The 13,526-nt window shown below is 40.8% G+C and overlaps 2 protein-coding genes across 4 annotated transcripts; one reads left to right on the top strand and one right to left on the bottom strand.

The window, feature by feature from the left end:
* The first annotated feature begins 1,611 nt into the window (after positions 1-1,611).
* LOC146976206 (cytochrome P450 2F3-like) lies at positions 1,612-6,127 on the top strand. 2 transcript variants are annotated; one of them, XM_085795812.1, is made up of 9 exons: positions 1,612-1,863; positions 2,273-2,435; positions 2,813-2,962; positions 3,764-3,924; positions 4,421-4,597; positions 4,772-4,913; positions 5,228-5,415; positions 5,495-5,636; positions 5,805-6,127. In XM_085795812.1, the coding sequence occupies exons 1-9, from the start codon at positions 1,690-1,692 to the stop codon at positions 5,984-5,986; spliced, it is 1,479 nt and encodes a 492-aa protein (XP_085651938.1). In that variant the 5' UTR covers positions 1,612-1,689; the 3' UTR covers positions 5,987-6,127. The 2 variants fall into 2 exon arrangements, with proteins under 2 accessions (XP_085651938.1, XP_085651939.1); XM_085795813.1 differs by having other exon boundaries at positions 1,646-1,863; positions 2,737-2,962.
* Positions 6,128-6,902: 775 nt separating this feature from the next.
* On the bottom strand, positions 6,903-12,662 carry LOC146976205 (cyclin-dependent kinase-like 1). Of its 2 annotated transcripts, none has more exons than XM_085795815.1 (10): positions 12,039-12,662; positions 11,400-11,588; positions 11,033-11,154; positions 10,008-10,080; positions 9,259-9,349; positions 8,704-8,904; positions 8,430-8,512; positions 8,275-8,331; positions 7,918-8,070; positions 6,903-7,341 (listed from the first exon to the last, which is right to left on the bottom strand). In XM_085795815.1, exons 1-10 carry the CDS (start codon positions 12,066-12,068, stop codon positions 7,246-7,248), a joined length of 1,095 nt encoding a protein of 364 aa, XP_085651941.1. In that variant the 5' UTR covers positions 12,069-12,662; the 3' UTR covers positions 6,903-7,245. The 2 variants fall into 2 exon arrangements, with proteins under 2 accessions (XP_085651941.1, XP_085651942.1); XM_085795816.1 differs by having other exon boundaries at positions 7,207-7,341; positions 8,704-8,901; positions 12,039-12,123.
* Between the last annotated feature and the right edge of the window lie 864 nt (positions 12,663-13,526).

Raw genomic sequence — 13,526 nt, 5'->3', positions numbered from 1 at the left:
TCTTTATTCCTCACAGTTTGGAACTGAAATGTCATTAAAGGACCCTCTGACATCAAGCTAACTATCATCTACTGAAAGGCTCAAAGCTAACATGAACTTTCTCTACTTACATGAAAGGCACAATACACGCACTGGACAGAATGGAATGCCAAAGAAAAGAGTAAGCCTGGAAAACAAAGTTTTGGAGTTGGCATGCTAAAAGTTGGGATCTGTGCCCATGTGGTCTGTCTTAAGAAGAGGAGGCGAGAAATCCTGACCTTTAAATGTCAAAACATGGCTCTGTGCTATAAAGAGAAATCTGGAAGTGATTTTTGTATGCTCAGGTTTGACAGAAACATCCAGCCAAAACACAAGTCTGCAATGTCATCCCTCAGTGTACGAGACACTTTTCTGACGTGGTCAGGAAGCACTGGTAAAGAAATCTCAAGGAGGATGTTACTCCAGAGAACTGTGTGAAAATTGAGAGACAGATAGAGCCTTTGAGAATAACAAGAAGCACTATAAGTTCAGCTACAGCAGCTTTCATGTTTTAATGACAGTTCTATTTAATGAGGGTTAGGATTACAGGCCCGTATTCAATTAATTCTCAAGGTTTACCATTACAATGAGGACTGATGAGGACTACAATCACAGCTGGAGAGGAACTTTCATGGAAACACTAGGCAAAAGCATAAAAATTCACTGAGAATCATCCTCACTCAAGATGGATAATAGACTCTGCATTCTCATTTATCTTATTTCTTGAATGAGAGAAACTCTGGAGTTTACCTGGTAAAACATGTGTACTGGAGTAGTTTTCTGGTTAATCTGTTATTCATGACAGACCATAAATCCATTGTATTGATATAGCCTATTGAATATGTCGTCAAAATAGGACTAAAGAAAGGGGACAAATGTCTAAATTGAATCCTTTTTAATATCCCCAAAAACTAAGACCACTGTCATGACTTGTCCCCTTTTCTACTCTCTTTCCCTCTGATATAGTCACCTGTCAATACTCCATCTGCCCACCAGATGTCAGACTTCTGTCTGTCAGGACAGTATATCCTCTTTCCCATTTTCCTCACCTGAGCTTCACTGTGCATTTACATCTCTAAGTTTCTAATTATCTTGTCAGTACCCGTATCAGTCCTTGTTCCCTGGTATCTGTTTAAATATCTGGCAGTTGTCTTATCTGAACTTGTCCATTCATGGGAGTGCCATCATACACTCTACTGAGCCTCCTGTTCTGTTACGACTAGTAAATGAGTAGCCCACCTAAACATGGCAGAAAGTGAAAGGGCTCAGGGAAATAACTTCAAGTTTCTAAAATTTGAGTTTGAAAATTTTTGCAAATCTCACAAATCTGCAAATCTGAATCTGAACACACAAACAACATTAACAATGTGAAAATGCAGCATAATGAATTTGATTCTTTTTTTCTATTATAATGATTTTTTGATTGCTTTTTCTTTTGAAATATTCGTATATATGATGATCTGCATTGTAATTTGTTACTGGAGTTGTAAACCTGTTGGCAGTTCCATTGTGTAAATAAAGTTTTCCCCAAAAAAAATATCTTGGCCTACTTGTGTGTTTTTGTTGCATTGGGTAAAGGTTTGGCGGCAGCAGCAGTTACGCAATGTGTTGATCGGTTGATCTCCACAAGTCAGAGCTTCCTGTTTGGAGACACAGCTTGACTGTGATGTTATGGAGCTGTCTGCAAGCACGTTGGTCTTTGCAGGGCTGATCATTGCTTTGCTGTGGCTGCTGAGCCTGAAGAGCCGCAGACAGCTGTTTTTACCTCCTGGACCTTCAGGGCTGCCTGTCATAGGAAACCTGCCACAGCTGGACAAAAGTGCTCCGTTCAAAACTCTGCTGAAGGTGAGAGCCACTTGACAATAACTTTTTTTGCACTCTGTGCTCTGACCCATTTGTCTGCACTGCACATTGTGATGTCAAGCTTTTCCTTGAGTATGTTAAATGTGTTAACGTCCTGTATGTTTATTCTGGCCACTGCAAATGCAAAGGCACTGCCCTGACTGCATAGGCCTACGTACCTTTATTTCTCAATGAAATCTTGGAAACAGTTTTGCCAACTCACATGTTCTATTTTTCCTCCTCACTAGCTCTTAGTTAGTTGCATAGTTGAATGACACTGCATATCAGTGTTTTTGTGTTTGCTAAAACTTTGCTCTCTGCAGTGTAGCCTGGGTGTGTCTGCTTTGTGTTGCTCGTGACAACATGCCTGGTCAACAATGCAGCCCATGTCTATTGCTTTGTTTATCTCCAGCTCAGTGAAACCTATGGCCCTGTGATGACTGTGTACATGGGCCCACAGCGGGCTGTGGTCCTGGTGGGCTATGATGCTGTGAAGGAGGCACTGGTGGACCAGGCAGATGACTTCACTGGCAGAGTACCTCTTCCTTTCCTGATCAGAATCACCAAGGGCTATGGTAATATGGGATTTCTGTTATGATAGGCTTACTGTGTTGAAGTGCTAGAGTAGGAATGTCACTGTCATTACTGTAACACCAAGCTGCAAATCATTGATCTCTGGCCTGTGTAAGTGTCTGTATATCAGAGCAGACTCTGACTCAGTGTCCTTAACTATTGAAACAATCCCAAATGCTTATGTGAAATTATCTACAATATCTCCTGCACTTTTTGAAAAACTTTGTCTTTAAGCCACGTTTTAATTTTCAATTTTCTCTTCCCTTTTTTTATTACCACAAACTTTTCACTTTGCTGTTTTAGTGCACCTCAGAAGCTTCCATCTTGTTTCTCTTGGAGGTGGAGGCCAAATTTATCATAAGTTTTAAACTTTTCAAAGGTTTGGCAATCAGTAATGGAGAGCGTTGGCAGCAGTTGAGACGTTTCACCCTCACAACCCTTAGAGATTTTGGAATGGGCCGTAAAGGGATGGAAAAGTGGATCCAGGAAGAAAGCAAACATCTGGTATCTCGCATAAACGGTACCAACGGTATGTGTGAATGTGTGAGAATGACAAGAGTGCCTCCATGTGTTTGCCTTTTTGTGTATTTTTTTAACCTGGAAATACAGATTTTAAAATGCAATAACAAATATCTCTCTATTTTAACATCCAAAACTGAACTGCGAACAAGCTCATGTTGCTCAAACTCTGTGACCTTCAATTTAAAGGAAAGTTCACTGTACTGAAGTGCCAACAGAAATCTGAAAGGAATACCTCTAAATCAAATAAAACTGATCTGCATGTTGTGATAGGGCGAGGTGAATTGGGCTTACTGATAGATGCTGAGTCATACTAAATTGTTATATTTACAAAATTTTGTATTGACAGCAACTTTGATTTAGTTGGGACTGAAATTTAATTTGTTACAGTCTCATTACAAAAGTCCATTTAGTATCAGTCCCATAGCTTTAAAGCAATAATTAAAAGTATTAAGTATTTTGATGGTTGATGGTTTGATGTTTTCCAAACTGATGTCATTACATTGTAAAGTGAAACATACATTCATTCTGGGATGCTGATAGTGACATGTGATATTCCAACTGAAAGTGTGTCGAACACATGAACATATTCAATATGTGTCAATTAGCTGTCAATTTTCTATAATTTAGAGTAAGACTGAATAATCAAATCAGTTGCAATAGATTTTCTTCCTAACGATGTCAGTACTCATAACATTAAGTCTAACGTATCTGTTATGTTAACAATATGACATTGATTTCAAAATTTGTTCATCGGCATTTAAATAATTTTGATGATGCTCTTTTCTAATTCTTTTTTTCTTCTCCCCAGCCACTCCTTTTGACCCAACCTACTTCTTGAGCTGTACCGTGTCCAATGTGATTTGCTGCATGGTGTTTGGTCAGCGCTTCAGTTATGATGATGACCACTTCCTCTACCTTCTGCAGACAATCTCAGATCTCCTGAAATTCATCGGCAGTCCCTGGGGTCAGGTAAGAGGAGGAGGTGCAGAAAATGTGAAGCAGTGTGGTTGGTTGATCAGGGAAAGGTCTTTGCTCAGCTGAAGGCTTTTGAGCAGGATCCTCCAGCATGATATGAGCAATAAACGATCTCTATGTGAATCTGTTTGAATTTATCCACTGTTCACTTCTCTATTGTTGCAGTGGAAAAAAACATGCAGAATGAAGCCCAAATGTGCAACTATGTGATTTAACGTGCTTTCTTCATTTGGTTATGTTCTCTCTGTCTGTTTTTTTAACCCCTTGTTAAGTTAATTTTCACCTGCAAAAGCATAGTTGCCATCGTTCGGAAACTATCCTTTCTTTTTAGTGTAGATGTATTTTCAGTTAGTCCTGTAGGGAATAATTTGAGGTTTGCATGCAGTGAAGGTCAGTGCATATCTATGACACCTCAAATACCAAAGGTTGGCAGGTACTTTTTCTCAGCCAACACATTACTCAGTGAGTCCTCTCCACTCCCCCATCACAGATGTATAATATCTTCCCTCGGCTGATGGAATGGGTGCCGGGTCGACATCACAAGGTGTTTGCCAGAGCTGAAGAGGTGAGAGAGTTTATCATGAAAAAGATCCAAGAACACGAGGACACACTGGACCCCAGCTCACCCAGAGATTACATCGACTGTTTCCTCATGAGACTCAGTCAGGTACGACAGAGTTCATTCGTGTCTGTGAATTACAAGGTTGTGTTGTTTACTCTGACCATGTTCAGGATACTAACTTATTTTGAGTAATAGATGAACTCAAGTGTCTTTTAACATCCTGAATTTTGGTCCTGCAGAATGCATTGTTGTAACAGTGAGTTGTTTTTGTCCTTAAAGGAAAAGAACATTCCCACAACCGAGTTTCACTATGACAACTTGGTGTCGACAGTGCTGAATTTGTACATGGCAGGGACAGAAACCAGCAGCTCCACCATCAGATTTTCACTCACTGTACTGGTCAAATACCCCAAAATACAGGGTAAGTCTCGACCAGTGGAAACCTGCCAAAAAGAAAATCTAGAAACTAGTCTAATGACTTCTACATTAAATACATTTTTATACAATTTAATATATATTCTTGAACAGACTCAGGACACTGTAGCTCCTGCCTGGTGCCTTGTCATTGGTTGCAATTGGTAATGCTAATTAATGCTAATTTCACTGTGCTTTAGAAATTAATGTCAAGCATGAGTAAAATCTAAAAGCTGGAATGAGAACATACAATATTTGCTGACTGATCCATTTGGCAAGTGTTTCTTCCCTAGTTAAAGCTGTGGTTTCCTCTTTCTGAAGAGGACATGCAGCAGGAGATTGACACTGTGATCGGACAGGAGCGGTATCCTTTTATGGAGGACAGGAAGTCCCTCCCCTTTACAGATGCTGTTCTCCATGAAATTCAGCGTCTAATGGATATTGTTCCCTTGGGTGCCCCTCGCTACACCCTCCAGGACATCTCTTTCAGGGGTTACACAATTCCCAAGGTATTCTGGTTTCATCACTAGTGTTATTGGTACAGAAAATACAAAATGTTCCATCTGATATAATGTTTTGTCTCAACAGGATACAGTGATTATTGCCTTGCTGCACTCTGTCCTCAAAGAGGAAAAACAATGGGAAACCCCCTGGTCCTTCAACCCCCAGCACTTCTTGGACCAAAATGGCAATTTTAAGAAAAATCCTGCATTTCTCCCATTTTCAGCAGGTAACTTCTCTTATGTAGCCTAAATGTTCTTGGGTTTTAACTTGTTTTAGTGGTGTCATGCTCCTTTCTGAGCTTAAAAGGCCAATTACTGTATAAACCCAGTTCCAGCAGTTATTTTTAATTCATCTTGGATATATGTATTTATACTTGTTTGTGGTTATCTCTCAGGAAAGAGATCTTGTGTCGGAGAATCCCTTGCTCGCATGGAGCTCTTCCTCTTCATGGTATCACTTCTGCAGCGTTTCACTTTTTCTTGCCCTGGAGGACCTGAGAGTGTGGACCTCACTCCTGAGTGCAGCGGCTTTGCCAATCTGCCTCGTAGGTACAACATAATTGCCACACCTCGATGACGGCACAGTCCTTTCAGCTGACCCTAAAACTCTAAAAAGTGTATCAAGTGACCTAATTCCATGCCATGACCTAATTCTTCTCTGCCTGTTATATTCACATTTGCAGAGACTTTGCCAAAATGGTCTTATCTGACCATGTTATATTATTAAAAAGCTTTACCGATTCTTTTTTTTTTTCAAAAGATACCTCACTACACACCTTGCATAATGTCATAACACACAGGGCTCATGGACTTGACTGTTTTTCTTGAATAGTTACTTCCTGAATTGCTATTAACATGCAGATAACTCTACAGTTATTTATTTTAAAGGGGAAATACTTCATGTTCTATTTCAGTTCCAGAGATTATGTTGAGACCAGTTGTAGGTCCCTTAACCTACTGGTTTACAGCCCCTTAGCACAGCGAGGTATAACAAGGAATTGGGTCAGTAATTTGATAAGTTCAAGGTCAGGTGATCAGTCAAGCAGTGTGTCAGGCTGTCAGTGTGTCAATGCATGTTTCAGTGTATCGCTGTCTTGTGTCTGAGAAAGGTGAAGGTCCTTGTCAGACTTTGGGGATTGTTGTCAAAGACTCAGGCTGAAATATGTTAAGAATCAATTAAATGACTGACGGTATCAGCTGTCCTGGCAGCTTTTATTAAATCTTAAAAAGACTCTGTCAGGAAATTACACATCAGGCTGTTTTATAATATAAAATGTACAACATGCTTCATGAACCAAAAGAAAACTGTAAAATTGTAAATTGTATTTTTCTAATAAAATATATCAGCATACAACTGAATGCTGCTGCTTTATTGACTAACTCGTTAAATAGATTAACCCAATGTGTAGTATTAGTAAAATTAGAAGAGAAAACAAGAAAACCTTGATACTTATGTCCAAGTGATGACGATGATGATGATGATGGCACACCAGTGATTTTACTAAGACATTTAATGTGATTTTATAGAGCTGTTAAAATGCAGTGCCCATTGTGTGCAAAGTGTCTTCAGCATTGACACATGGAGTGTGCATTCTTTGGTGATGGTAACGTAGGTGTGTTGCCTAACCTGCAACTGATACAAATGCCCTAACCAACAAAGAATTATCAGATCATTTCTGAGGGTGAGTGAAAGTGGTCACAGAAGTAAAAAATAGTCTCTCTCATACACCACAAATGCACATATTTTAAAATTGAACTGTATTCAGATAATTGCACAGGTCCATGTTCCATGTTTCCCAGCTCAGCCACAAACTTATGAAGCAGTTTGTGGCTTTGCTAAATGTTGGGCAGGTGATATTTATGCTTCACCTGTTTCTTGACATCTGGTGCTGGTGAGATGTTGCTGTTTGGTAACTGAGGCAGGTACTGTGCCTAGTGAGAGAGAGAAAGAGAGAGTAAACCCCATGAACTATCTCCTGTACACACCTCAAACATTTTTAATTATTAAGATTATGCTTCAACAGGTTGGCTCATAGTGTAAAGAAGGTAAGAGGGATTGTCTTGTCCTTGTGGGTGTTTAGAACTGCTACTGTAGTTTATTCCTTTGGAAATCAGCATCTGTGGTAATTCTGAATTCATACAAGTGACAATCTATGGTAAAGAAGTAATTTGCTGGAGGCAGCCCTCATATAACAGGAAAATATAAGCTCTGTATAATATTTTACCAGTTTGGAGCATGATGAGCATATAGATGCAGGCACTAACTCTTAGTAGCATCTTCAATGCCTAACAAAGGTGCATATCTTATGATGACCAAAAATATATAATTAGTATTGACACAGTTTTGGTGGACTCTAACAGGATGGTCCAGATTTACAGGAGGTAGAGGTTAGGTGCTTGGCCGTAGCAAGGTAGCACAGTCAGATGTTCAGGGTTATGGGAATGATTTCTTTCAAGATCAGATGGATAGAATTTATTCCACCATAATACACCATGCTCCATACTTACCCCTGCCTGTCTCCGTCGGGTCCCTTTATCATGTCGTCTTCCTGGGCGCTCACTCTCGCGGCCCCAGTTGACTCCTCCTTCTTCCTGGAAGTAGGGCAGCTCAAGCAGCTCTTCACATGACAACCGGAGAGAAGGGTCCATCACCAGGCATAACTGTTCACACAGAGATGATACAATATTTAGATATCCATTTAGCAACCTAAAATTATAGCTTCAATATTTTTCAAAAAGGATAACTTCATTTGGTTGATTAAAGAATTGTGACGGACAGTGTCTACCTCAAACATGCTGTAGCATTTCTGTGCTTGTTACTTATTGGCCAACATACAGTATTGTAATGTATACCTACGAACATACCTTCATAACCTGGAGGGCATGAGGGGGCACTCCATGGAAGCGCTTTTCCAAGGGCTCCTAGGAGCACAAATAAATGGTGAAAAACTACACCTAAACCACTAACGCTATCACATTAACAACATATGCCTTCCACATGCTAACAGTGGGGTTTGTACCATTGTGTCAGGTTCAGGAATACTGACTCCACTGAAGAAAACGTTAGAGCGGAAGACCTGCTGGTGACGAGGGATCAGGTCACCTGAGATCAGAAACAAGATAATCATCAGTCTTCATCCGCTGCCCAAATTCACATCAGTAGTTGCATTGGGTAAATGGTTAGGCAGATGCTGAAGCAAAACATTCATAGTGAGCGTCAGGTTTTATGCAAGCAAGAGATAGATAATTTCCTTTAATCATCTGTACAGTTGATATGACCCCTTCGCAGTGTACCTAGGGTTTTTCGGATGAGGTAGAGCTGGTCAACGTCAGACTTCCCCGGCCAGAGTGGATTCCCATGAAGCAGCTCAGCGAAGACGCAGCCCAGAGCCCACACATCGACAGGAGGTCCGTACTGAGTGTCTCCAACAAGCAGTTCAGGGGCCCGGTACCAGCGGGTCGCTACGTAGTCCGTGTAGTCATCCTCTGGTCCCGCTGAGTGTAGCAGCAACACACACACAGATGTAGATGACTTGAATAGAAACACACTTAAGATACTGAATAATGAACACTAAATAACACGTACATTGTAGAGGCAGGGATTACAAGGCATGCTGATGGACTGCATGTTAATGTATGGTAACTTGACACTGAAACCTTAGGCAGGGAAGGTAAACAGAGACACAGTGCACAAAGACGAACTAACTGGCTGGATGCTCCCCCTTTGCAATGCATTTATTGAAACACTGAAAGTGAGGAGGAGATGATAACGGTTTGGTGCTGAATAAGTCAGTAGAAGTGCAGTAACACTAAATGCACATAAAAGCACTGGCTGTCTGGATGACGTACTCAGAATGCGGGCGAAGCCAAAGTCGCAGAGCTTGATGACTCCGGTTTTGGTCAGGAGGATGTTCTCTGGCTTCACATCACGGTGGATGCACTGGAACATAAACACACAGGGATCAGGGATTTAGGCAACATGATACACAGACTCTTAGTGACACTGAAAGAGGCTTATATTAAGGTCGACAAAATAGGAATTAGTGTGGAGGAACAATAGCAAGAGATGATAAAAACTATACTAATTGTAATGCTGACACCTATGGGCAGCTTCAATCAGTTCTCAGAGGCTTTCCATGCAAATATTCAGGAATTCAGTAAAATGTTATCACAGGGAAATATATTTCAAGCAACTTAACTACTTTACCAAAGAATCTACATGAAATAATAGCTTGATTGGTTCAGCTGATGAGTCGATTCATGAAAACAATAATCAGATGCCAAATGAACAACTGATACATGGTACAAAAAACTCAGTGTGTGTTTTACTATGGATACATTTTACAATCAACCTGAGCTAACATGAAGGTGTGGACTTTGTCTCCTTTCTTTTACCCTGTAGTCACACTAGGAATGGATAACTTTGTGGATAACAGCATGGAGAGAAGGAAGTGATTGCAGAGGCTGTTAACGCACAAATGGCATTAAAGTATCATCAGTCTTGAAAACGCTACAACTAATCCTTTACTACACAAACACAAACACTGAAAGAAAACATATGAAAGCTACACAGGTTATTAAATGAAATATGTACTGACATTGTGTTTGTGGCAGAAGTTGACAGCCTGCAGAGTCTGCCACACTATACTTTTCAGCTGAGCTTCAGGCACCCTGCAGACAGCAACAGACAAAGGAATACTGATTGTTGTAGACTCAGAGAAACAAACACAAGTTTTCTTCATCTATTACTTCCACAATTTAAGAAAAGAAGAGGTGCTTCACATGGTCCTCTTGTCACCCGGGTAACCTTAGGCCTGTCTCTACAGCAACAGTGCCTTTGTTTTCAGGAGCAGCTAGAGTTTCTGCTGCACAGCCTTGTGAGAAAAGGAGAAATGGCCTGACAGCAGCCATTGTAGCTTAAACTTAGACATGAAAAAAATGAAACTACAATTTTATGATGTGGCTATAGATGGAATGAGGAGTGCTCAAAGCACGGAGAGAAGGGAAGAGCCCTAAATACTTTAATCTTTTGCTTTAGTCTAAACTACTCCTCCCAGACTCTGCTGCTGGCATTTCTACGTCTTTGAAATCTCTTGGCAACAGTATTCACTCCCTCTTTGTAATTTGTCCTGCTCCTTTCTACCTCCACTCTCTAAAGCAGTGCTCTTACAGTAATAAATAAATTCACACACTGTGGTATAACCTAAACTGCATGGTAAACAAATGTCTCCCACCTTTTGCAGAATTTTTTAGATCCTTAACCTTTTGTAAGCAAGTGACCATATCACAATGTAAAAGAAACAACATTAAAACTAAAATCATGTGTTCAAACGGCGCTTCTGTATAGATAAGGAATGATTAATGGAAGGAGGGGGAAAAACTGCTTCAGTAAATTCTAAATAATTTCGTTGTACATACAATGACATTTTTTTCAAAACAGATTTCTGGATAGTTATCTTATAATAAACACAAATACCTCAGAAATGTATCACAGACCTTGTGGAAATGCACTTACTTACTCTCTGCCTCTGCAACTTTGTCATGGATCCTAAAAGTGGTTACATAAAAGACCTCTGAAGACAGTTTGTTGGATGTCTGAGCCACAGTGCTGCCCCTGACCTACCCTCGAGGGTGTTTGTCCAGCTCATTGAGGACCGTCTGTTCACAGAACTCAAACACCAAGTGGAGCCGTCTTTTCCTCCTGAAGACCTCCAGCAGGTTGACCAAATTCACATGTTTCAGCTGCTGCAGGACAAACACAGAATATGGAGAGAATAGGTGTCAGCACTTCACAGCCCAAAATATGGACACATTCTTTAATTAAATGTTTAATCACACAGAACATAGTGCTTATGGCTTTTATTTTTTCTTTTAGCACAATTTGAATCGTTTTAAAATACACCTCATATAACTTATTGAGTGTGTCTGTGCAAATCCACCTGCAGTCTGATTAAACTTGATACTAGTGGGTGATCCTAATCTCCTCTCACCTTCAGCATACGTATTTCTCTCAGTGCTATCTTCTTGATGACCGGGTCGTCTTCAGATTCCACAAACTTCTTGATGGCCACGATCTGGCCAGTATCTCTATGTCTGCATTTGAACACCACGCCATAGGAGCCCTCACCAATCTTGCCCTGCTTTTCATATTTCTCCATTGGGCAATCAGCATGTGTCACCTGTGAAAAGACAAAATGAGCTCTTTAATCAAAGGTTATTACATCACTACCCCAAGGTAACCCTGATACAAGTGAACACAACACTACCCCAAGGTAACCCTGATACAAGTGAACACAACGGATGCTATGCAGATGCCAATGGGATCTCAATAAACATAAACATAAACATAAAGAGTGTGCGTGAGTTCTCTCTGTCTATTTTCATCACTGCCTATAGAGCAACATCATGCACATCTATGGTAGGCTATTTCCTTCATCTTTCATAAGTGGTTAAATTATTATTTTTTTTTATTATCATGAATCACCTTAGAAAGGTCATAACCTGTGACACCTTATAGGCTAGGTAATACCAAAGTCCAGAGGACTTGTGTTGTTATACACAAAATCAACAGGAGCAGTTTTCTTTTTGTGTGCTACAACCACAACCTACAGGCTGAGGCGCTCACTCACCTGTCCACCAGAAACGGACAGGGTCTTCATGGACAAGTCAGCATCGACTCTGCGGATGATTTAAGAACACCAAAAGTCCGCATAGCTACATATCGCAGCAAAAAAACAAAAACAAACAAACAAAAAACTTCAGTGGGGATTATTGTTGCCGAGGTCCCCCACTGTCTCTGTTTTACTCGCTCCCTCTGCTGTCTCCTCGTCCTGTGCGTCGTCACGTCACTCCCTTAGCAACGCTGGCTCCTCAGTATTTTACCTCCACCACAGTCCACTCACTCGTAACTCTTCATTTCTATCTTACTTCTGTTTTGAGCCTGTCTCCTATATTCACAAACACAAAAACAATCCTCTGCGCATAACCTTGTTTAACTTACCCTTTACAAACTGTGCAGAGAAGGGCGACAACGACAACGACACGACGCGATGCGGCGCAGGACACCAATTCACAGAGCTGGCTACGTTTGTTAAAACACGCAGGCGAGTACACGTGCGTGGTATCCATGGAGACAGGGGGGCCGACCATGGGCCGACAGGTGAGGTGGTGAAACAGACCGACCGTTTTCTATTCCTACTGTCTAGTAAGTAGTAGCTAAGATGCTACATGACAGACTCTGTTAGAAATTACACCGGTGCAGTGCTGTCTGTGTGAAAACTTATTTTCTTATATTTTCTAAGACACTCAATACTAGCCTATATCTATCGCTCTGGTTTGGCCTATACAGTCAGAGAATGCCACAGTGAGGAAGTTACAGTAGCAAAAAGGGGACAAAAAAAGATTCATTTGATTCGTCAGATAGCCTACCTGACAGGCCAGAGAGTGGTCGCTTTTGGCCTACTACTACTAATATAATGCTAGATACTACAAGTCAGCATGAATTAAAAAGCAAACATAATCCAAGATTATATGATCATATTACCACTGATGACAATTGAGCTGATAACACATCTGCACTTTTACTTTATAAGCTTTTTCAATGTAGAACTTTTACTTTTGGAGTGTTTCTGCATCAATGTATTCCTGCTTTGAGCCATGTGAAATGTGTGGTGCTCTCATGTGGTGACAGGAGTTATAGACTGTTACTGATCTCTCTGTTGACTGTGAATATTTTTTCTCCCAGCATCCTCCCTCGGCCCGTCTGGCTCCAAGACTTTGGGGCTTGCCACAGCTCTGTGGGATCCTCTGCAGAATCACACGATTTAGGACTTCACAGTGAATGATGGGAAAGCAGCCCTTGTTGCACTTTTGTGCTCGGAGACTCACAGACACCTCGAGGTGCTGGCATCAAGGCCTTGTGGTGAAGGGTATGAAATGCCCCATGGCAGACTGGTGAGACCTGTTGGTTATACAGAGTCAGTAAGGCATGGTGGTGGTTGTTATGTTCAGAGACCGCTGTTAAAAGACCTGTAGAAAGGGGTCAGACTATGTAGCTACTTGGAATATGTTGTTAAAAAAAGAATTTAACAGTTCACTGGTTTTAATACTAAGCTAAT

Source organism: Trachurus japonicus, chromosome 13, assembly GCF_045865225.1.
Source record: "Trachurus japonicus isolate A0001 chromosome 13, Traja_1.0".
In the NCBI taxonomy this organism is placed as follows: Eukaryota; Metazoa; Chordata; class Actinopteri; order Carangiformes; family Carangidae; genus Trachurus; species Trachurus japonicus.
The sequence above is the reverse complement of the archived record's forward strand: the minus strand, read 5'-3'. Positions and strand labels throughout refer to the sequence as shown.